The sequence below is a fragment of the Amyelois transitella genome, chromosome 31 (genome assembly GCF_032362555.1).
Source record: "Amyelois transitella isolate CPQ chromosome 31, ilAmyTran1.1, whole genome shotgun sequence".
NCBI lineage: Eukaryota > Metazoa > Arthropoda > Insecta > Lepidoptera > Pyralidae > Amyelois > Amyelois transitella.
The window spans coordinates 2187272-2209619 of NC_083534.1; the positions used below are offsets into that span (position 1 = coordinate 2187272).

Below are 22348 nucleotides of genomic sequence, written 5' to 3' on the forward strand. Positions count from 1 at the left end.
CAGTGCGCTCTTTCACACAAAGATTCAACAAACAAACAAATAAAGTCGGAGGTTGTATATATGCTCCAATCCGGAAATCTTTGCTTGAGCGATTTGGATTTTCGTGATTGCTTTTTGTGACTTGTGGCGTAGAGACGTTAGACGGCCTCTGTGGCGCAGCGGAATTCGCGACACCGGAGGTCCCGGGTTCGAATCCCGGCCAGGGCATGATGAGAAAAGAACTTTTTCTGATTGGCTTGGGTCTTGGATGTTTAGTATTTCGAACTTACTTCGAGGCTAACTCAATCTGTGTAATTTATCTCATAAAAAAGATGTCATCACGTTAGCAACCTGTCACTATTTCTGAATCTAAATTCTTTTAAGTTATTCAAATCCGTGGCCCTGTTACTGTTTGCTCTGTCTACCCCGCTAGGAACAAAGGCGTGATGTGTGATCTACACTTAGTTTAACCCCACGGTTAATGAGACTTTGGAAGGTTATTTCTTATCTGTAGTCTGAAAACGTCAGTTGCAAAGGGCCATCCAGCAGGCAGCTGTGTGATAAAAAGAGATTCCAAGGTAGCGATACATTTGTCTATCGATTATAAGAAGAATCCCAAATAAAACTCAAGACACAGGCTTTTATAGTCTTTGTTTTGAGTTTGGAAATCGGTCCTGGAAATATCTGGCGCACACTACGTTTTTCCTCCCCTATCAGGCTAGCATGTGAACCACTTTTTCTCTGTCTATCATCTTTGCATGTTCCCAGTCACACCCTACGTTTCTATACTTTAGAACGTGGGAGTTCGCTTAACGCATCAGTGTCGTAGAAAAAATAAGCATACATACATACATATAGTCACGTCTATATCCCTTACGGAGTAGACAGAGCCAATAGTCCCGAAAAGACTGAATGGCCACGTTCAGCTGCTCGGCTTAATGATGGAATTGAGATCCAAATTGTGACAGGTTGCTAGACCATCGCCTAAAAAAAGAATCACAAGTATGTAACCCTAGAAAAAAATAAATGAAACAACAATTAAAAAGTATTATAAAATTTATTAATCTCAATAATTGTACACTTTCGGGTCGTAACCCTGGCCGGCGACCTTGTCGTCTATCCAGTTGCGAAGGTTGGCCACGTCCACGTAGACTCCTGGGGTGCCGTCTTCCCCACAGCCGATACCCCACGCTACTATCCCAGCCTGGGAGTAGCGGTCTTTCTCGAACTGAAAGCAGAAACAGTACAAAATGACCACCATCTTTTTGGTGTTAGTACCTTTCTGGATCTTAGGTCTTTCCTAAAAGGAATCCTTTGACTTGAAGATCTAAGAATGGGAATAGTAATGAGGAGTTTTCGAAGTGACGTTTAAGAAAGTAGTTAGTAACCATTTTTCTCACTAGATGGCGTTGAGGCAAGTAATGTGTCGGCTCAAGTGTCAATTACATATCACATTATAGGTACTAACGGTCAGTTCTATAATTTCTCAGTTTTGTCATGTCATGATAAAACATAATAGTAGGTATTGCGTTTTGTTAGATTATTTGGCAAGCAATGAAATTATACGAACATGTAAGTACACGAAAAATATGTACATAAAATTGACATCCTTGACAGTGACAGCTTTACCAACGCCATCTATTTTTAAAATTTCCTCTTTAAAAAGTTCTCATTACAAGAAATATCTCCTGTCCGTCTGATCCGACCTAGTTTGAATCATGGTTACACATCCAGTTGCCTGAATTTTATTGAAAGGTTTTTTAACCATGCTTTCCATCACCATAATTAGTCATCAAAAATAAATGACATAGACTAACTTAAATGTGTGTTGATGAAATAGCTTTCATCCAGATGGTGACGAGTTAATGTTAACGTAATTTGTTAAGTTGGTATTATAATCCATCAGTTCAAAAGGGAAAGGAAACATACGATGTCATTAGAATTGAGAGTACATTAGAAGAAGATAAGAGCGAGAGAAAACAGAAAGAAACCGTACCAACAGTAGTTTTGTATCCTATGAGACTTACTTCAATAGGACACACTAAAGGCCCGCCGTTATCCTGTCGCCAGCAGCGTGCTACATAAGAAAGAACATGAGTGAGACAAACATACCTCAATAGGACAAACTAAAGGCGACCCTCCGTCTCCCTTACATGTGTCTTTGCCGGGGCCGCCGCCTGCGCACATGAATGACGTGTGTAATTCAAAATAACGGCCGAGACGCGTCTTTCGGAGGCGGTCTTGGCATGTGTTGCGGTCTACCACTGGCAGTTCAATCTGAAAAAAATAAAAACATTATACTAATTCTGTCTGTTCTGTTAAACTGGTTATCTCTTTCTTCAGAGCTTGAAGCACGCAAGCCCCACGCTGGGCGCCAAATCCATTCACTTATAAAATTTGTGTGACTGTGTTTATTTTTCAAAAGCGTGCTCTCTTTCTTCCTAGGTATCTTTATCTTTATTGTCTTGTTCCTTTCGGATTTTATGCAGGCCTGCTCTCAGATCATTTGTTTGTGTTTAATATACTTACTCACTATATTCTAAAGACTTACTATTTTATGGCATCTAGCTTGGTGTTTTCTTAATAACTTTTTTTTTATTTTTCTAGATAATATAAAGCTAACCTTCTTGAGTATAACTTGGTATCGGCCATCTTTGCCAAACTTGTCTTTTCCCCAGCCAGAGGCGAGGCAGCGGGCGCCGGCGGGGGCTCGCTCGCGGGCGGGTGGCAGACACGCTAGCCCCACGTTGGGCGCCAAATCCATCGGCTTCGACAGGAAGAGTAAAGCCACGTCGTAGAACAGGTTTCCTGAGACAATATGATTTAAAAGATGAAATGTTTTCTGGTGTCCGTTGTGTTGTTTTACAGGGTCAATACAAGTTATAAATTTAAATGATGAGAAATATTGGAAAGCGAATCTTATAATCATAATAGCGATGGGTGCAGGAAGAAAGATGCAAAGATGAATTCTTTTTGTTATTTTTTTTACCGAACGAGCACAAAAATTGTGCTTAATGCATTTATCTCAAGCTCACCTTTATTAAAGTCCTTGTGAACTTCAACCTTCGACACATCTCTGTCCTGGTACGGATATATTTCCTTGGTGGTCTGCGTGTCCCACTCTCCGGCGCGCACGCGCAGCCTCGGAGCCGCCGCCACGTAATGCGCGGCTGTGAGTACTACGGATGGGTGAATGAGGGAGCCACCGCCGACGTAAACGTTGAGTTTTTGCCCGTCTGGCTCTTGGTCGTTGACGGGTTCGATTCTGGAAAAGTCAAGTCAAGTTAAAAGTTAAATTTTTGGTTTGTGCAGTTGGTTGTGTAAAATTTGGTGCTGTGTGGTTCCCGGCGCCACTATAAAAAAGAATCGGACCACTCCATCTCTTTTTAATGGATGACGATTAAGAGATATGCTTATAAACTTGGGATTCTTCTTTTAGACGACGGGCTAGCAACCTGTCACTTTATATGAATCTCAATTCTATCAGTAAACCATAAAACTGTTGTCTCTCTACCCCGCAAGGGATATAGACGTGATTATATTTATGTATATACGTATATGTACCTAATTTGAAACGGGGAACTGGTTGTTTGGGAAGCGTCCATAGGACCGCGAACACGAGAAGTGTTGTAAAGTGAGATGGCTGCACCTACAAATATTTCGTTTAGGATACAGGAAAGATCCACATTATCTAAATTATTGTCAGTGAATGGCAATGCTGCTAACCTTCTGGGCACACTCCCGCATGTTGATGCTATGCAAGGACTGTACAATTTTTAAATTAAATTTTAAATTGTAAACAACTTTTATTTTTATTTCTTTTTTATAAATAGATTTAGTTTTAATTTGAGTTCATTTTAATTATTATTTGTTAAACCTAAATAAATGTCATTGTCAGTGAAGGTTTGCTAGTGGATCTGATAAGAGTTATGTTTTGAATTGAGATAACGATATCTGTCTTAAAAAAATCTTATCTTCTTATTTTCTTTTTGGATTTTCCTTTTAAGCGACGGGCTAGCATCCTTTGACTATTTGAACAATTACATCATTTAGCTGAACATGGCCGCTCAGTATTCTCAAGACTGACAGTTCTGTCTACTCCGTATGTATAAAATAACTCACTTCAAAATGGCTACCATCCATGGGAATTCCCCGAACTTGGATTCTCCTTCGGTGTCGCCAGTAGTTTGGAACCCAACGCCGTTAGGGTTCCGCCAGCCGCAGCCCGTGCGCACCTGGAATTAAAAAATGATATAACTAAAACGAACATCTATACTAATATTATAAAGCTGAAGAGTTTGTTTGTTTGTTTAAACGCGCTAATCTCAAGAACTACTGGATCGAATTGAAAAATTCTTTGTGCTTTGAATAGACCATTTATCGAGGAAGGCGTTAGGCTATATAACGTCACGCTACAACTATAAAGAGCAAAAAATAATAAAAAATGTGAAAAAAACGGGGAAAATTATTAATTCTTGAGGGCTTCAATAATGCCCAAAAATAACTATACCACGCGAACGAAGTTGCGGGCACAGTGTGGTTCTAGGGACTAAAAGAAAAAAGAATAGGACCACTCCATCTCTTTCCAATGGATGGCTTATAAACTTGGGATTCTTCTTTTAGGCGGCGGGCTAGCAACCTGTCATCACAAGAATCTCAATTCTGTCATTAAGCTAGACAGCTGTACGTGGCCTATCAGTCTTTTCCAGACTGTTGGCCTGTCAATCCGCAAGGGATAATAGACGTGATTTTTATGTATGTAGGTACTCATACGTATGATAACATCTCGCGGCCTCCGAAATGCCGCAAATAGTTAAGCAATATCCACTAAGTATTTATTTTCCGTTTTCCTCAAAGGCGAGGTGATCGGACGGTAACTTGAGACGGTCATGACGTAACGCTGTATTGACCTTTCAAAACTTTTAAGTATTTAATAAACAGGAGAATACACTGTGTGTTTTGCACCTTGAACTAACAACATAACAAGTTTATTTATTTATTACAGGGATCTATCTCAATTCTATCATTAAACCAAACAGCTTCAGCAACAGTCTTTTCAAGATTTTTGGCTCTGTCTACCCCGCGAGTTATATTGACGTGATGTATGCATGTATGTATTACAGGGACATGACATCTTGTTCTTACGAAAATATCTATTACAGGTATTCACATCGTTCACCATAGATTTTTTCATAAAACCGAAAGTCATTTACGTAGGTAAAGAATAAAGATGAGTAAAGTACATACATACATATAGTCACGTCTATATCCCTCGCGGGATTGACAAAGCCAACAGTTTTGAAAAGACTGAATAGCCACGTTCAGCTATTTGGCTTAATGATAGAATTGAAATTCAAAGTGACAAGTTGCTAACCCATCGCCCTAAAAAATAATCCCAAGTTTGTAAGCCTATCCTTTAGTCGCCTTTTACGGCATCCACGGGAAAGAGATGGAGTAGTCCTAATTTTTTTTGTATTGGTGCCGGGAACCACACGGCACGTAGGAATAAGTTACACAAGAACATGATACCTCTTCTTGCTTAGGCGGTTTGGGTGTGATGGGGTCTTCTGGAGGTCTTTTGTCGTCAACCAAACAGCAGGCGTCTAGGTAAGATGGGCATGGTCCATCGCGTACACTGTAATAAATCAATTTTTATTTTTAAAACTCTTTGGTTACAATTAATACCATGCATGCCATACAATTTTTTCTTTTAATATTATACTCTGTATTTGTATTGGTGCCGTGTGGTTCCCGGCACCAATACAAAAAAGAATAGGACCACTCCATTGCTTTCCTATGGATGTCGTAAAAGGCGACTAAGGGATAGGCTTACATACTTGTGATTCTTTTTTTAGGCGATGGGCTAGCAACCTGCCACTATTTGGATCTCAATTCCATCATTAAGCCGAGCAGCTGAATGTGGCCATTCAGTCTTTTCGGGACTATTGGCTCTGTCTACCCCGTAAGGGATATAGACGTGACTATATGTATGTATGTATGCAATACCTTAGGTACTAAAAGCATTATCTAAACACTAGCTGTGCCCGCGACTTTTGTGTTGAATAGATCATTTTTATCGAGGAAGGTTTTAGTCTAGACAACAACACGCTGCAACTATTAGGAGCGAAGAAATAATGGAAAATGTGAAAAAAAAACGGGGAAAATTTTTCATCCTTGAGGGCTTCTTTCAATGATGCCCAAAATAACTATTCCACGCGGACGAAGTCGCGGGCACAGCTAGTTTTATAATAAATACTTATATAGATAAACATCCAAGACCCAGGCCAATCAGAAAAAGTTCTTTTCTCATAATGCCCTGGCCGGGATTCGAATCCGGGACCTCCGATGTCACAGACAAGCGTTCTGCCGCTGCGCCACAGAGGCTGTCAAATTTTGCCTTCTTTTTGCAGCGTAGGTGTCATTCACCGCGCCGCTCAGATTACGCATTATGTTATTGTTGCCTACTTCCTACTACTTACTATTATAAAGGCGAAAGTTTGTATGGATGTTTGTTACTCTTTCACGCAAAAACTACTGAACCGATTACCATGAAATTTGGTATGTAGGTAGCTGAAGACCCAGAATAACACATAGGCTACTTTTTATCCCAGAGTTCCCGCGGGATTGATAGGGTTTCCATGCGGACGAAGTCGCGGGCGGCCTCTAGTAAATATATAAATAAATAAATAGCATGATCAGTCACCGTATGTCAATGATGCCCACTCCGTCAGTGATCACTGTGTTGTTCTGAACGTTGCACAGGTAGTACCGCACACATTCGCCAGGCTCACCCTTGTCGGTCGTGCAAGTTGTGTCCTCTGAAATATTTCATCATCAGGTTTATATATGTACTTAAAACTGGCGACTCGCCCCGGGTACCATTTAATCCTACTAATATTATAAATGCGAAAGTTTGTAAGTATGTCAGGATGTCAGTATGTAAGTTTGTTACTCTTTCACGCAAAAACTACTGAACCGATTACGATGAAATTGGTATGTAGGTAGCTGAAGTACCCAGAATAACATATAGACTACTTTTTATCCCGGAGTTCCCGCGGGATTGTTTCCAGGCGGACAAAGTCGCGAGCGGCCTCTAGCCTTGAATAATACCAATTCATTCTACGATATAAAAATAGTGACCGTGCATGAAAGAAAAGTCTGTCTGTTTGTACGTTTGTTTGTTCAAGTTAATCTCCGGAACCACTGAACGGATTTGAATGGAACTTTAGCACGGGTAGTACTCATAGACATAAACGTTCCTCAGAAACCCTCTTTACACATTTTCGAATGGCAACAAATTCCGGGGCTTCAATGATGCCCAAAATAACTATTCCACGCGGACGAAGTCGCAGGCACAGCTTGTAATAACATAAATAAGTTCTTATAAGCAATGATAATTTGTATGCAAACTCACGATCATCACTGGTTTGAATCCCCGGCACCAGCGTAGAGGATTCCCCCTTCTTATCCCCCAGGGAAGGCGGTGTGGGGTTGGTGACGACGGCAGGTGGCGCTGCGGTAGCCCCAGGGTTCCCGAAGATGGACTGCAGGACTGACTCCAGGTCCCCGCCGCCAGGATTCTGCTGGCAGGACGCTGAGACCGCTAGCAGTAATAATAGCTTGAACATCTGTAAGAATTACATACATACATATAGTCACATCTATATCCCTTGTGAGGTAGAAAGAGCGTTCTTGAAAAGACTGATCAGCCACGTTCAACTATTTGGCTTAATGATAGAATTGAGATTCGAATAGTGACAGGTTGCTAGCACACCGCCTTAAAAAGAATCCCAAGTTCGTAAGCCTATTCCTTAGTCGTTACTATTGTGACTGTAACCTCTCTGAGTGTCACGGCTAATCAACAAATATTTACCTAGGTACTTTTTGACTCGACCTTGAAGTTTCCAATAGTTTGTTTTTATCGAACGTTTCTTGGTAAATCATCATTCAGTAGCCTTAATACATGCATACATATAATCACGTCTATTTACCTTTGCAGGGTGGACAGAACTAACAGTCTTGAAAATATTGAAAGGCCGCGTTCAGCTGTTTCGCTTAAGATGGACATTTAATTAGATTCTAACTGACATAGTTTTCTAGCACATCGCCTTCAAAAAGTATTCCAACATTGTTGAAGAAAGATGTGGAGTGTTCCTGTTCTATAGTGCCAGGAACCACACGGCACAAACATACATACACATAAATTTCTTCTTTCCCCTACAGTTAGATAGATGGAGCCAATAATCTCGATGGGATACGAAGATCTCGTAGAATAGATCAATTTTTTAAGGAAACCCTAACCTATTTAGGGTTAACCTACTTAAAAAAAATATTATTCTAATCCAATGTTTAAAAGAAGAATCACAAATTAATATCTATCCCTTGACTGGCTTTAACAATCTGCACGGAAAGAGAAACGGAAAGCTCTCTCGCTATGTTTTTTATTCGCTACAATGCCAGCGATGTTTTTGCTTTACCGCTTAAGAATAGACTGGATTTTGAAGCGGATATTCTGATGTTCAACCTTCATCTAATGTTTGTAGGTACATAGAATAAAAATGCATCTCCTAGATCCTATACAATACAAGAAATACTGGTCAGTTGAAATATTTTTTTCTTAAATAGGTAGGTAGGTATGTCACACACCTACCCATTCGCAATCTTTTAATTTGTCTGGTCCGGTCCTAATCCCTAATCCACAAAAGATGTGATTATATGTTATTTTGAGATTTATTTGTTGTTCGTTACCAATAAACTCATAAACTACTGGACTGATTTGATGAATTTTTTTACTCATAATATTGGTAAGTAATTGGTATTCGATTGAATATATAGATTACCTATCTATATATCAAATCGAATACCAATTAGGTACTTACCAATATTATGAGTACCTACAAAAATTCATCAAATCAGTCCAGTAGGTTATACTTAATACTATAAAATAATATGAAAGCAGATAGTTAGGCACCTACATGTTTGTTACACCTCAAAATAGGTATTTAAAGTAAAAAAAAAAAACAGGAAAACGAGTTAAATCTAAGTAACTAGGTAGGTAATTTACCGCTACTCATCGTTGAACTAACTAACAGCAAAAATGTTTCCTGTTAAATCACAAAAATTACCTTATTTGAATAAAAAATCACCTTTGCCTACTAATCACCGAGTAAACTTCAGTAAAAAAAAAAATATTTATGGTTCCTTTTTTTAAAATCACATTCACTTAAAAACTATTTAAAAAGTCACAGCCACAAACTCAATAGTTCTTTTTTTAAAACATTTTTCCTTAACGCGCGGGGCCGTCCTTCGCGCGCCGTGAATCCGGTCAGACTAGACTGACTACAAGCAATATTCATAAACATGTTTTATAATTATGTTTCATTATATATTTATATTAGTATTTATCGAATGTCGCCGCAGGTCAGCAAAAACCTAATTAAAAATGAAGTCACTATGAGATACACAAAGAGTATTGTAGCCTTTATTTTGATAACAGGAGCAGAGGTCAAAATCAATACCTATATGCCGACATATTGTAAATAGGTTTGTTTTGTTAATATAAAAAAATCGCCCTTTAATTAAAATAGGTTCATAAATCCGTCTATTTGGGCCGCATTTTTTCTACGCAAATGTCGACGCCTATAATTCCCTTGCCAAATACCTTTATATGAGGTGGATATTATAACATCAATTATTTTAACTTGTTTTTAATTCAAATGTCTAAGCTTATGCTCACAGCCATTCCGAATGTTCTAGTTGCTTCACTTTCTGTGCAGATTGTGTATCCCTTAGTCGCCTCTTGCGACATCCATGAGAAAGAGACGGAGTGGTACATACATGTGTGTACAGCCGTGTGGTTCCCGGCACCAATAAGATGCCGTGTGCTTCCCGGCACCAATAAAAAATAAAGAATAGGTCCACTCCATCTCGTTCCCGTGGATGTTGTAAAAGGCGACTGAGGGATAGGCTCATAAACTTGGGATTCTTCTTTTAGGCTTCGGGCTTGCAACCTGTCACTATTTGAATCTCAATTCTATCGTAAAGCCAAACAGCTGAACCTATCAGTCTTTTCAAGACTGTTGGCTCTGTCTACCCCGTAAGGGATATAGACGTGATTGTATGTATGTATGCTTGTCAGGCGGATACTAGGTAAACTAAAGAAATAACTATTATTCCACCTGGGTGACCTAACACAATATTGTTTATACCCAAATTGCCTAATTGGCTCAGGCATCATTTGTTTTGAATAACAAGCAATCAATTACAAAGCCAATTAAAATATAAGTCGGCTCAGTTAGGTGAACCCTGGTTTATTACGCCAGTCGCTGGGAGTAAGGCGACCTGGAAACCATTTATAATGGCCTTAAAACTGAGTTTGCTGGTAAGTTATATACAAACAAACATACATATAATCACGTCTATAGACAGAGCCAACAGTCTTGATAAGTTTGACAGGCCACGTTCAGCCGTTTTGATTAATGATAGAATTGAGATTCAAATAGTGACAGGTTGCTAGCCCATCGCCCAAAAGAAGAATCCTTAGTTCACTAGCCTATCCCTTAGTCGTCTTTTACGACATCCATGGGAAAGAGATGGAGTGGTCCTACTCTTGTTACTATTGCGGCCGGGAACCACACGACACCCGCTGATTCTCAATTACATATTTAAGCTATACAGATAAAGGTTGGCCGTGTGGTTCCCGGCAACAATACAAAAAAGAATAGGACCACTCCATCTCTTTCCCATGGATGTCGTAAAAGGCGACTAATTGATAGGCTTATAAAATTGCGATCCTTTTTTTAGGCGATGGGCTAGCAACCTGTCGCTATTTGGATATCAATTCCATCATTAAGTCGAGCAGCTGAACGTGGCCATTCAGTCTTTTCGGGACTATTGGCTCTGTCTACCCCGTAAGGGATATAGACGTGACTACATGTATTTATATATGTTGCCTTTCAGTATTTTCGAGACTGTCGGCTTGACTCTGTCTAACATGTAATAGATAAGATGTAAACGTTAAATCTTTCTTCCTTCACCTCTATACCTTGTCAAAAGGTCAGGTCAAGATAACCAAATACTCGTTGGTTTAGGGGGATGTTTTTATAATGGACTAGCTGTGCCCGCGACTTCGTCCGCGTGGAATAGTTATTTCGGGCATCATTGAAGCCCTCAATGATGAATAATTAACCCCGCTTTTTTCACATTTTCCATTACTTCTTCGCTTTTAAAAGTTGTAGCGTGATGTTATAACGCCTAAAGCCTTCCTCGATAAATGGTCTATTCAACACAAAAATAATTTTTCAATTTGAACCAGTAGTTCCTGAGATTAGCGCGTTCAAACAAACAAACAAACTCTTCAACTTTATAATATTAGTATAGATGACACTGACCTTACGGTGAGGATTCTGTTGATGATTCATCATGATTTCAGTTAATACCAGTATTCACTTGGATCTCCTCAGCCGACATCACTCCATCTGGTCAAATCGAGTTTAACTATCAAAATGTAAGTGTTTTTGAAATGCCTTCAAAATAAGTGGTTCTCAATTCTGCTCTTTTTCTTACTTTGTGCGTTATAATGAGTTTTTGTTAACCTCTCTGGAGAGGAGCCCGGGGTGAGTTGTTTTATCGTACTATTTTCTGGATTGGGTCAGGATTTACAAGAAGCGACTCCCGTCTGACCTCCGCAACCTTTGCAGGGCAACCAAACCCATATTGGTTGAGGGTAAAAGCTGCACTAGATTGCCTATTCCCTTAATCGCCTTTAACGACATAAGGCAATGTGCCGTGTAGTTCCACGCACCAATAAAAAAAATAATAGGACCACTCCATCTCTTTCTCAGGAATGTCGTAAAAGACGACAAAGGGATTACCTTATAAACTTGGGATCGATGGGCTACCAACCTGTCACTATTGGAATGCCAATTCTATCATTAAAACAAACAGCTGAACGTGGCCCATTGCTCTCTTCGAGACTGTTGGCTCCGTCTACCCCGCAAGGGATACAGACGTGTTTATATGTAGATATGTATGTATGCATTGGAGAGATGGAGTGGTCCTATTCTAAGTTTTCGAGAACCATACGGTATCTAGGTATTTATTTTTATTTACTTTCTATAAATAAACGAATCTGTCTTAAACTCAAAGGTCCTAATGCCGACGAGCGATTTCAAGTTATCATTAAAACGTTGATGTTCTTAATAGGCCTGTGTCGTAAATTTCAAGACTTTAGTGCCTGTATTACCCCAAAAATATAATATTTCATGATAAAAATTATATTTAAAACACATATTTTCAGTATAATTTTTTTTTAATCTGACGTAAAAACACAAGACAGTATCATGGCGTCATAAATGACGTCACATAGTGGTAAATAATAATAATAATTTTCGAGGCAGATGTCCGTATCTCACTCCATAGCCCAGTAATCCAATCCACAAGCATCCCATCCGCATGACCCAGACTAAGTAAATCCCTCCCTATGGAAATAGTTTGGCAGCTGTGGAGGGCTGTCCGTTGGTGAATCCCAATGGTTCATCAAGGGACAGATCTCCATAACTGCCCCCATCTCACTTTAGAACAAAAGGTACCAAAGGGCCTCTTCATATTGGCTTCGGCCCCATGAACGCCTCGGGTCATCCTAATTTGATATTTTATGTATGAATATGTATTTATAGTGTATATTATGTATCTTGTATGTATTTACGATTTTTTTTTTGTAATGTATGTAATATGTCAGTATGCATGTGCACTTTATCGCACCACCAACTTAAAGTTTTTTCTGTTTGGTCAGCTGGTTGACTGGTAGAGAATGCCAAACGGCATTAAGTCCGCCTTTTGTACATTTTTGTTTTTGTTCAATAAAGTTTAAATAAATAAATAAATAAACGCCTCCCAAATGACCGGGTCCCCATGGACCCGTGCACAATTTATATGTACCAACAAATAATAATTTTAATATTCTTTTTATAGCTAAAGGATGACATTTACGAGCAACCCGTAAACCTGATGGGAGCGAAGACCCCTCATGAAAAGGTAGGTATTTTTACGTCATTTATCCATTACCACATTGACAGAGCCTGCAAGTTAAGCACTCTCCGCTGATGAGAATTATGCATACACATCTCGCTTTTATCCCTTACGGGTTAGATAGAGCCAACAGTTTCCCAAAAATGGATGCGCACATTCAGCTGTAAAGTTCAAAGATGGAATTGAGATTTAAATAGTGCCAGCCGAGTTTATTCGAGATACCTTAGTCACCATTTACGACATCCGTGCGGAAGATTGAGTTGTCCCATTCTAAAGTGTAAACCACACTTTAAATACTAACATACAAACATTCAATAAAATAAATTGCTTCTGTTAATATTTACATTTTGCAAGAATTGTTTTCTATTGTATATTCATTCATTTATATAGTACGTCTATATCCCTTGCAGGGTAGACAGAGCCGGCAGCCTCGAAAGGCTGACAGGCAACGTGCAGCTTTATGGCTTAGTGATGGAATTGAAATTCAAATAGTAAAAGGTTGCTAGCCCATCGCCTGTAAGAAGAATCCCAGCCATTCCCTTAGTCGTTCTTCAACGACATCCACGATTGGTCCTATTCTTTTTAATATTGGTGCCGGGAACCACACGGCAATTGTATTGTACATAAGTATATTACTTCTATTAAATCCAGCAGCTGAACGTGGCCATTCAGTCTTTTCGGGACTATTGGCTCTGTCTACCCCGTAAGGGATATAAACGTGACTATATGTATGTATGTATGTATTACTTCTATTTCAGAATGAAGAGGCAAACCAACCCCCCAACGTTGATGACTGGGCGCCTTATGACTTCAGCAAGTTCGAGACATACCTGAACAACTATAAAGATGCAAATGCTGAGCAGAACAGGATCAAACGGAGTCCTAAGGTAACTACTTTACATACATATGGTCACGTCTATATCTCTTGCGCGGTAGACAGAGCCAACAGTCTTGAAAAGACTGAATGGCCACGTTCAGCTATTTGGCTTAATGATAGAATTGAGATTCAAATAGCGACAGGTTGCTGGCCCATCGCCTAAAAAAGAATCCCAAGTTTGTAAGCCTATCCCTTAGTCGCCTTTTACTACATCCATGTGAAAGCGATGGAGTGGTCCTGTTCTTTTTTGTATTGGTGCCGGGAACGGCACACGTAACTACTTTATTACACGTAATCACGTCTATATCCCTTGCGGGGTAGACAGAATTAACAGTCTTGAGGTCACGTATATACTATTACACTTTATAATATTACTAGCTGTGCTCGCGGCTTCGTCCGCGTGGAATAGTTATTTTGGGCATCATTGAAGCCCCCAAGGATGAATAATTATCCCCGTTTTTTTCACATATTCCATTATTTCTTTGCTCCTTATAGTTGCAGCAGGATGTTATATAGTCTAAAGTCTAAAGCCTTCCTCGATAAGCGGTGTTTAACAACGCAAAAATCGAATTTTTCAATTCGAACCAGTAGTTCCTGAGATAAGCGCGTTCAAACAAACAAACAAACTCTTCAACTTTATAATATTAGTATAGATTATAAAATATAGTATCGTTGAGTTAGTATCTCATAACACAAGTCGCGAACTTACTTCGCAGCTAACTCAATCCGTGTAATCTGTCCCGAATTTATTTATTGTAAAAAACAATTATTTTAATACAATGGTTGATGAATTATTGTTAGTGTAAGCGTTCGTGTTCATATGACTGAGTGTTACATTTATTTTACTGTGGACTGTGAAATTGGCAGCAGAGTAAATGTGTGTCTTCTTAATAAATAGATAAAATATTTTCAAAATAGTATACAAGGCATTTCTTTGAAATATGTCAAAACAACTTATAATTGAATCTACTACCACTTCCTAAGCGCAATTGTAGAAGAAGCGGCGGAACAAACTACACTGCAGCATTTGATAGAAACCTAAAAATCAACATCCCACACCAATTATTGAAGCGAGAGTAGACTTTTCTGATTATTTATCTGGTAGTACATACCAATGTGGTACAAACTAAGTAAATACAACAAACAATGAGAGTGTGCAAGAGTGCTTGAGAGTGCAAGATTTTCAAAGGGAACAAAACTCCAATTTAACTTTTTTACGACATGTAAATCTGCGAAAGCTCCACACTGAATAAGAATATTAAAACTCTGTCAATTAAACAAGAGATATCAACAGTGGAAGGGAATCTAACAAGAATTTGTTTGTCACAGACGCACCTATTCGGCTCGTTTAGCGGACCACAGATGAGGGAAAGACCACACCATTACGTCTATCCGGAGCCGGTCAAAGAGCGCGTCCTCGAATTCACTACATCGACCAAGAAACCAGGAATCCTCCCCGACATGATGAACCCAGGAGTCATCTTCAGAGTGAGAATGTCGGACGCCATATTGAGAATCAAACAAAGAATGTACCAAAACGCCGAGAGGCATTTAGAAGCCGATATAATTTACACGAATCTGATAAAGAAAGTTGTTATGGATGAGATCACGAAATTCCACAATCTGCTTTTGATGTACAAAACGGACAGGAGCATAAAGGAGCATTTGGGAGAGTGCGGGGGGAGGATCTACAAATTTATAAGTTACATGACTATCAAAGTTCATATCTACTGTCTGTTTGATGCGCTGTGGGTAGACGGGAATCCGTACGTGATAGGTGATGAGTATTCTGTGACACCCGTGGAAGTCCCTCCAATGCTTCAGTGTGACGCGGCTGAGTGTAATTCAGTCGTGTTTGTCGATTCCATAACCGAGCCGAAAGATGTAGATGAGTGATGGAACGTTTCGATTAAATGATCTGAATTTATGTTTTTGGTTTCATTTGTCTAATCGTAAAGCGTAACTATTCCATATTAAATTCTCATTTAGATTAAATGTCGAAGGTAAGGATGAGAGATAATGTAAAAATTAATAGAAGAACGACAATCTTTATTGGACTAGTTTAACAATTACTAAGATAGCGATAGCGTTTTAGCTAAAGAGACGAGATCCGTGAAGTAGCCGCCTGAGGATTGTGAGAAATGTTAAAAGATTTGGCAAAGCTTATTATAGTGCTATGAATAGTTTAAAACAGAATTTTTCGGCTTTGATATAAGTAGGTATAAATTTCAAAATGTTTCAGTTAACATTTGCTCCAATCAAAACGTACCTAGTACCTATACTATACCTCCCTGGGTACATTAAAGTACCTACTTAATATATTATTATACTCATACTATTTGAAATGTACCTACTTAAATCTGGGGACATTAATTAAACATTAGCTGTTAATCGAATTCAATGAAGATAGTGTGGTTCGGTTCAAAGATAGTGAAATGTCACCAAGTACCATCTTCAAAATGAAATAAAAGTCAAGTCAGCAAATATAAGTCGAATTTCGATTACATTAGATTTTGAATTCCATCATTATCTAGCATACAGCTGAACGTCGCCTTTCAGTCTTTTCAAAGCAAGCTGTATCTACCCCATAATAAATAAAAGCGTGTTATTATAAGTCTATATCTGTATAGCCCGTCAAAAGTAGTTGAAATTATGTCTATTAAGTAAGATCTCCTTAAGGGTAACAATTCAACATGGTGATTTTAGCAGTCCAGACGACGAAACCGCGGGAATAGACGGCGGAATGGTAGGCAGAGAGCTACCACGGTCCCACCCATGTCTGATGATGAGGTAAGTGCTACATAATCCCCTAAAATTAGATCACTTAAGTACCAGAGTATATATATAGTAGAGGAGTCAAGTGGCATCAACCCACTCAAAAAACCAGTTCAAATTTTACAACAGTCATGTAGTTGATTTTTTTCCCGAGTAACATATATTAGTTTTAGTTGCTATCCAATGCTTTTACAGTGAGGGAATACATCGTTGGTAAACCTGAGCATTCTGACAACGACGCTTTGAATCACTATGGTACCTACTTCCACGCAATGTCTTATGGGTCAGACGGTAATCGATTCATGAACTTAACCATCGTGGTTGCAAACGGAACCCGGAATCCTGTTCAGAAAGATTACAGCGGGACTTACGCCAGGAGGATGATGTTCATTATAAGAGTATACCATACGTACCCAAAGGTTGACTGGAAGAGATTGCATTGGCGCTAAGTCCGCCTTTGTACCTTCTCTGTCTGTTTTGTGCTGTTTTGTATGTTTTACTCTATTAGTCTATTTATAAAGAGTTTTATCTATCTACCTACTACTATCTTTTCAAGAATGGTACTTACTTTGTTTCAAAATCTCCTGTCCATCACTTATCCTCCATATGCAAATGTATAATGCGATTTTTATATAGCATAGGTACTTTGTTCTTCGTAAATATCAATTTTTAGGACAAAGGCAAGAACAATAGCTCCACAGAGCCGAGCGGGCCCCATGAGTGGGGGGATCTGCCCACGCGCAGGAAGAAAAAGCAAAGGGATTCTTCGAAATACGAAACATATAATCCTGATGATAAGGTAAGGCGTAAAAATTTCTTCTTTAATAACTTATCCCATTTCTGAACTTTGTTTTATTTTTTTGATATCGAAGGGAAAATATTTTTTACGGTTGACCAGGTGACCCAGGAGAGTGTGGAACTCCTGGGGGAAACTATTTTTACGGTTGATCCCGGGGTCTTCACCCAGGAGAGTGTGGAACTCCTGGCACCTAATGTGCCTAAACTAAAACCCCTGTGAACGCCCTTCTTGCAATTTCGAGGGTATCATGGGATCGCAAAGCATTTGTTCTTTTAAGACGAAACTTCTGATTATAGGAATTCGAGTCCAAATTCGTGGAGATGCCGAAAGACCTGTACCAGGCCCATCTGAGACCTGGTGTCATCTTCAGGATACACATGTCGGAAGCCATCCTCAAGATGCAGTACAGAAAGTATGGACATTATGATTTCTTAATCATTTTCAATTCAACAGACTACACAAAAGAAGATGAAGTTCCGTTCAGTTAGTGATCTCAAGAGATAGCTGCGCCACATCTCTTTGCTTATGATGTACTTGTGTCTTACTGTCAGAAAAGGGGCTAAAGGTACTAGGTAGGGGGTATGTGTTTGTTCCCGCGTATGTGCTATTTTTGACAAAACCTAACAGGTAATTTTTAGGGAGACACTAAGGTCAATATAGCTTACAAAATTTTGGAAAACAAAATAGAACAGTCATACGTGTAAGTTTAGAATAAGGCACGAGTTCCAGCAAGTAATCGTAGCGAGCTTTTTAACTTGATCAACTCAGTAATAGGCCAAAGAGAAGGTCACATCTGCTCGCGCGCTGTTATATGTTCCCCTGGCAATGAAGGTGAGCCAGGGAAGACGTCACACGCAATAATTCTGTATCGTGACTCTCGTTTACGGTATTATCCGCGCGCGCGCTTTTATATGTTCCCCTGGCAATGAAGGTGAGCCAGGGAATACGTCACACGTAATAATTCTGTATCGTGACTCTCGTTTACGGTATTATCCGCGCGCGCGCTTTTATATGTTCCCCTGGCAATGAAGATGAGCCAGAGAAGACGTCTCACGCAATAATTATGTATCGTGCCTCTCGTTTACCAATTTTTTAGCTACGCCAATGACAACGACGAGTCGGTGATCGAGGCAGACGTGGAGTACCTCCGTCTGACGAGGAAGGTGATCAGCGACGAGATCACCAAGTTCGAGGACCTGAAGTGGCTCATCGGCTGGTTCAACAACCGCTCCGAGCTCATCAAGGAGCACACTTGCAACACCAGATATTACGCTGTTGGTAAGAGTTTCACGGATTCTTGGGGATTTGCAGTTTTTACATACATACATATAGTCACGTCTATCAGTAGTAGTACGTATGTAGGTAGACAGAACCAATAGTCCAGAAAAGACTGAATGGCGACGTTCAGCTGCTCGGCTTAATGATGGAATTGAGATCCAAATAGTGACAGGTTGCTAGCCCATCGCCTAAAAAAAAGATCGCAATTTTATAAGCCTATCCCTTAGTCGCCTTTTACGACATCCATGGGAAAAATATGGAGTGGTCCTATTCTTTTTTGTATTGGTGCCCGGGAACCACGCGGCCACACTGCAGTTTTTACTACCAGTTTTTTTCCACTTCGTTCATCTGGGACTGAAATATGTACCTATTGGAAAATGTTAAGCCATGCTAACTAGACCTTTTTTGGTTTAACTAACCAATAAATTTGACCTATTGGATTTGGTGAAAACTCCCTCTCGACTCCAGAAAGGACGTAATCAGGATAAACGTTAGGACTTAAACAGTGATGAAACAGAGGATACTCAGTCCGAAGAAAAAGATAGATAGATATATCTAACGGACCTTTTACCACCTCTCCAACAGGCATCCCACCCACCATGTTCACTCATTCAGAGGAATACATGAAACGCATGTGTCTCTTCGACAACGTGTACATCGACCACATCCCCTACGTCATCGGGGAGGACAATTCTTTAATGGCTGCCGTAGCTCCACCTGTTTTGCACTGTGATGCTGCGACATGCACTTCTGTGCCGTTCATTGACAGGTGAGGATCTTCGGTTCAAGAGTTGAAAATCTCGAACGGCCTCTGTGGCGCAGCGGTAGTACGCTTGTCTGTGACACCGGAGGTCCCGGGTTCGAATCCCGGCCAGGGCATGATGAGAAAAGAACTTTTTCTGATTGACCTGGGTCTTGGATGTTTATCTATATAAGTATGAATTATAAAATATAGTATCGTTGAGTTAGTATCTCGTAACACAAGTCTCGAACTTACTTTGAGGCTTACTCGATCTGTGTAATTTGTCCCGTATATATTTATTTATTTATATTTATTACTAGAGGCCGCCCGCGACTTCGTCCGCATGGAAACCCTATCAATCCCGCGGGAACTCTGGGATAAAAAGTAGCCTATGTGTTATTCTGGGTCTTCAGCTACCTACATACCAAATTTCATGGTAATCGGTTCAGTAGTTTTTGCGTGAAAGAGTAACAAACATCCATACAAACTTTCGCCTTTATAATAGTAGTAGGATTGTGTTGCACTGTGTTACTGCCACGTGCACTTCTGTGCCGTTCATTGACAGGTGAGGATCTTTGATTCAAGAGTTAAAAATTTCCAGTAGGCTGACTTTGTATTTTGTGCTACCAAGAAGGCGCGGTTACCTCTGCTGAAAGTAAAAGGTACAAGATCGACGATATCTCCATTTCTACATACAGAGGGTAGACAGAGCCAACAGTCTTGAAAAGACAGGCCACGTTCAGCTATTTGGCTTTAAGATAGAATTGGGATTCAAATAGTGACAGGTTGCTAGCCGATCACCTTAAAGAAGAATCCCAAGTTTATAAGCCTACCCCTTAGTCGCCTTTTACGACATCCATGGGAGAGAAATGAAGTGGTCCTATTCTTTTTTCTATGGTGCCGGGAACCACACGGCGCACTTATTAGAGTGTACATAAATTTCTTGTTACAATAGAATAGAATAGATTTATTTTCAAAATTGGATAGAAGGTATCACTTATTGACGTCACATCACTTAAATCTAATTATAACTACTACCGCTTCCAAAGCGCATGTGTAGAAGTAGCGGCGGAACAAACTACACTGCAGCATTTTCATCGGACGTCAATATACAAATATAAGATCTCTTAAATCTAAATCATGAACGAATGCACATTGTCTACAATGCACATTGTTAGTTAGATACATTGCATTCTCAATGTGTTTCCAGCGTGATGTTCGACGAGCGACTCTCGCGCAGCAACGTGCGCTCCATAACGCCGTGCCAGGCGTCGTGTCGCGCGCACTGCCGCAACAGAGTCGACTGTCTGCAACGCTGCTCAGAGAGATGTCGCCGACTCGACTGAGCATTGCTCTATTGGCCGATTATCGATTATGAATTAAACCGATGATACTTTAGTAAAACTTGCTTTATTTTTTACTTTTAAGTAATATTGCCAATTATTTTTGTGTGTGGTTATAAATAAAACAAATTTTGATAAACAAAGAATTTCAGTTTGAAATTTTACTAAGAACTTGCACACACGCATCTTTTAAATAGTTTAAGAAAAAATTACACTAAAATTTTTATAAACAATATATTTAATTTTAAAAGACATCAATTATGAAACACTCAGATCCTACAATATTTTAACTTGATGTGTATCTAAGGAGATACACCGCTTTCCAAAAACATACGAAAAAATTTCAGTCGTTTCAAACTGGATTCACTAGCTGGCGAGTGGCGAAGTGTTAGGTAGGCCTTTCCACCTCCAAATCAGTTAAAAATTTGTATGTAATCTGTTGCTGAACCAAAATTACCAAGAAGGTATTATTAAATTCCGTATTACCAATCAAAAACATTCGTACTAAACCTCCGTTTATTTTCATTATTTCGATCGCGCTTACTTTTTATTGTTTCAAACATAAGTTTTTCTTTCATTAATTGTTCGTATGTTTTTGGTGGTGGTGGTTTCTCCACCCTCGTGGTGACGTATGGCTTGCTTATGTCGAATTTGGGCTTAGTCCAGTCTGTCATGAAGAAATTTCGCACGAAAATTATAGGTGAGTTGACAACTGTAAGAGAAGTAACTGAGATAAACCTAGGTACTCACTGAAATTCTTACCTATTATTTGCACCCACCTCTCAATGCATGGTTGATAGAACAGTTGTTGAACCAAGTTGCCACCCCGGAGGACAGAGCTAGAGGAGACTACTGGGAATAATCGACGGACACAGGGACCTCTATAACATCTATGGTTATCGAAGGGTCAAAAACGCTCATTCCGTAATTTTTAATTCCACTTTGTTCTTCAGAATCTTCACCTAACAGTCCATTTCCTCGCAAACAATTTATCTTTGTCGAAGTCAATACAAGCCAGGATTTCTTCGGTCTGTACCTTTCTACAAACTTGGGCTCGGCGGGCAGGGGCAGATTTGTTCCCAAAATAATGGCTTTTTAATTTTCCCCTTCTGACAACTTTAATACTAGAGAACTTAGATAAGATTGAAGGGTAGGAAAGGTTTCACAAGACGTGATCGTGCAATTCACTTTTTTCCTCGTGGGCCAACTGATATGCACAATTAGTTGTGCCATCCAAGTTGTGTTCTTATAACACAACTACAGTTGCAAATATTTGTACCGTTCCAGAGGAATGTTCCTAATGGCACAACTAGGGGAAAAAATAAAGTTTGTCATACATACATAAAATCACGCCTCTTTCCCGGAGGGGTAGGCAGAGACTACCTTTTTCCACTTGCCGCGATCTCTGCATACTTCCTTCGCTTCATCCACATTCATAACTCTCTTCATGCAAGCTCGGCGGTTTCGGGTACCTACTTGTTTGTCATATTGTTGCATAAATCATTATTTCTGTCATTTTGGCTTTA

General features: G+C 39.6%; 3 protein-coding genes across 4 annotated transcripts; 2 read left to right on the top strand and 1 right to left on the bottom strand.

The window, feature by feature from the left end:
* Nucleotides 1-1017: 1017 nt before the first annotated feature.
* LOC106137535 (phenoloxidase-activating factor 2) lies at nucleotides 1018-9327 on the bottom strand. Of its 2 annotated transcripts, none has more exons than XM_060953298.1 (9): nucleotides 9126-9327; nucleotides 7394-7607; nucleotides 6683-6797; nucleotides 5509-5614; nucleotides 4102-4214; nucleotides 3015-3244; nucleotides 2603-2787; nucleotides 2092-2256; nucleotides 1018-1207 (listed from the first exon to the last, which is right to left on the bottom strand). In XM_060953298.1, exons 2-9 carry the CDS (start codon nucleotides 7605-7607, stop codon nucleotides 1046-1048), a joined length of 1290 nt encoding a protein of 429 aa, XP_060809281.1. In that variant the 5' UTR covers nucleotides 9126-9327; the 3' UTR covers nucleotides 1018-1045. The 2 variants fall into 2 exon arrangements, with proteins under 2 accessions (XP_060809281.1, XP_013193834.2); XM_013338380.2 differs by having other exon boundaries at nucleotides 9105-9327.
* Nucleotides 9328-10301: 974 nt separating this feature from the next.
* Nucleotides 10302-15781, top strand: LOC106137489 (uncharacterized). The gene is made up of 5 exons (XM_060953339.1): nucleotides 10302-10360; nucleotides 11411-11485; nucleotides 12952-13014; nucleotides 13767-13895; nucleotides 15215-15781. Exons 1-5 carry the CDS (start codon nucleotides 10337-10339, stop codon nucleotides 15779-15781), a joined length of 858 nt encoding a protein of 285 aa, XP_060809322.1. The 5' UTR covers nucleotides 10302-10336.
* Nucleotides 15782-16660: 879 nt separating this feature from the next.
* On the top strand, nucleotides 16661-20825 carry LOC106137490 (uncharacterized). Its single transcript, XM_013338330.2, has 6 exons — nucleotides 16661-16675; nucleotides 17334-17459; nucleotides 17756-17871; nucleotides 18556-18737; nucleotides 19323-19506; nucleotides 20690-20825. The coding sequence occupies exons 1-6, from the start codon at nucleotides 16661-16663 to the stop codon at nucleotides 20823-20825; spliced, it is 759 nt and encodes a 252-aa protein (XP_013193784.1).
* Nucleotides 20826-22348: the final 1523 nt, after the last annotated feature.

Bases quoted from the DNA above. Each gene is read 5' to 3' on its own strand.
- LOC106137535 (XM_060953298.1), bottom strand. From the start codon at position 7,607: ATGTTCAAGCTATTATTACTGCTAGCGGTCTCAGCGTCCTGCCAGCAG. The intron at 6,798-7,393 runs GTGAGTTTGCAT...GAAATATTTCAG, and splicing joins GATTCAAACCAGTGATGATC to AGGACACAACTTGCACGACC. The intron at 3,245-4,101 runs GTGAGTTATTTT...TGACTTTTCCAG, and splicing joins TGGATGGTAGCCATTTTGAA to AATCGAACCCGTCAACGACC.
- LOC106137489 (XM_060953339.1), top strand. From the start codon at position 10,337: ATGGCCTTAAAACTGAGTTTGCTG. The intron at 11,486-12,951 runs GTAAGTGTTTTT...TTCTTTTTATAG, and splicing joins TCGAGTTTAACTATCAAAAT to CTAAAGGATGACATTTACGA. The intron at 13,015-13,766 runs GTAGGTATTTTT...CTTCTATTTCAG, and splicing joins CGAAGACCCCTCATGAAAAG to AATGAAGAGGCAAACCAACC.
- LOC106137490 (XM_013338330.2), top strand. The intron at 17,460-17,755 runs GTAAGGCGTAAA...TTCTGATTATAG, and splicing joins CATATAATCCTGATGATAAG to GAATTCGAGTCCAAATTCGT. The intron at 17,872-18,555 runs GTATGGACATTA...CCAATTTTTTAG, and splicing joins CTCAAGATGCAGTACAGAAA to CTACGCCAATGACAACGACG.